This window comes from Bison bison, unplaced genomic scaffold (assembly GCF_000754665.1).
Source record: "Bison bison bison isolate TAMUID 2011002044 unplaced genomic scaffold, Bison_UMD1.0 scf7180017864260, whole genome shotgun sequence".
Lineage (NCBI taxonomy): Eukaryota > Metazoa > Chordata > Mammalia > Artiodactyla > Bovidae > Bison > Bison bison.
In genome coordinates, this window is record NW_011494832.1 from 7,285,602 (window position 1) to 7,286,006 (window position 405).

The 405-nt window shown below is 69.9% G+C and overlaps 1 protein-coding gene across 1 annotated transcript in view; it reads right to left on the bottom strand.

Moving 5' to 3' along the window:
- PCLO (piccolo presynaptic cytomatrix protein) overlaps positions 1–156 on the bottom strand; it is a 379,448-nt gene extending 379,292 nt beyond the window's left edge. Inside the window, exon 1 of the mRNA XM_010848195.1 lies at positions 6–156. Within this exon, the coding sequence (XP_010846497.1) occupies positions 6–60 (55 nt within the window). The 5' untranslated portion in view covers positions 61–156. The remainder of the gene's footprint in view (positions 1–5) is intronic.
- Positions 157–405: the final 249 nt, after the last annotated feature.

The window sequence follows — 405 nt, forward strand, 5'->3', positions numbered from 1 at the left end:
TGCCGCCGCCGCCAGTCCTTCGGGGAGCCCTTCCCCTTCCAAGCTCGCCTCGTTGCCCATGGCTTAAGGAAACCCGGAGCCGCCGCGCTCCCTCCTTGCGCTGCGTCCCCGCCGGGAAACCCGCCGCCGGAGGAGCAACCAGAGCAGGGGTCTGGCTCAGGGCGTGCAGGCGGAGTCCCTGGGCTCGGGAACTCCGGCACCGCTGCCCTGAACGCCAGGCGGAGATTAGTCCCTCTTGCAGGTGATGCCCGAGGCCAGTGCCTCCTCCATGTTGGACAACGCCAGGCAACCTTTGCAGAAGGCAACTCCCGACGCCGCCTCAGCGCCCCAAGCCGGGCAGAAGCAGATCTGAGTGGTGCCAGCTAGGCGCCGTCGGCCCCTCCCACCGCGCCCCGCCTCCTCGTC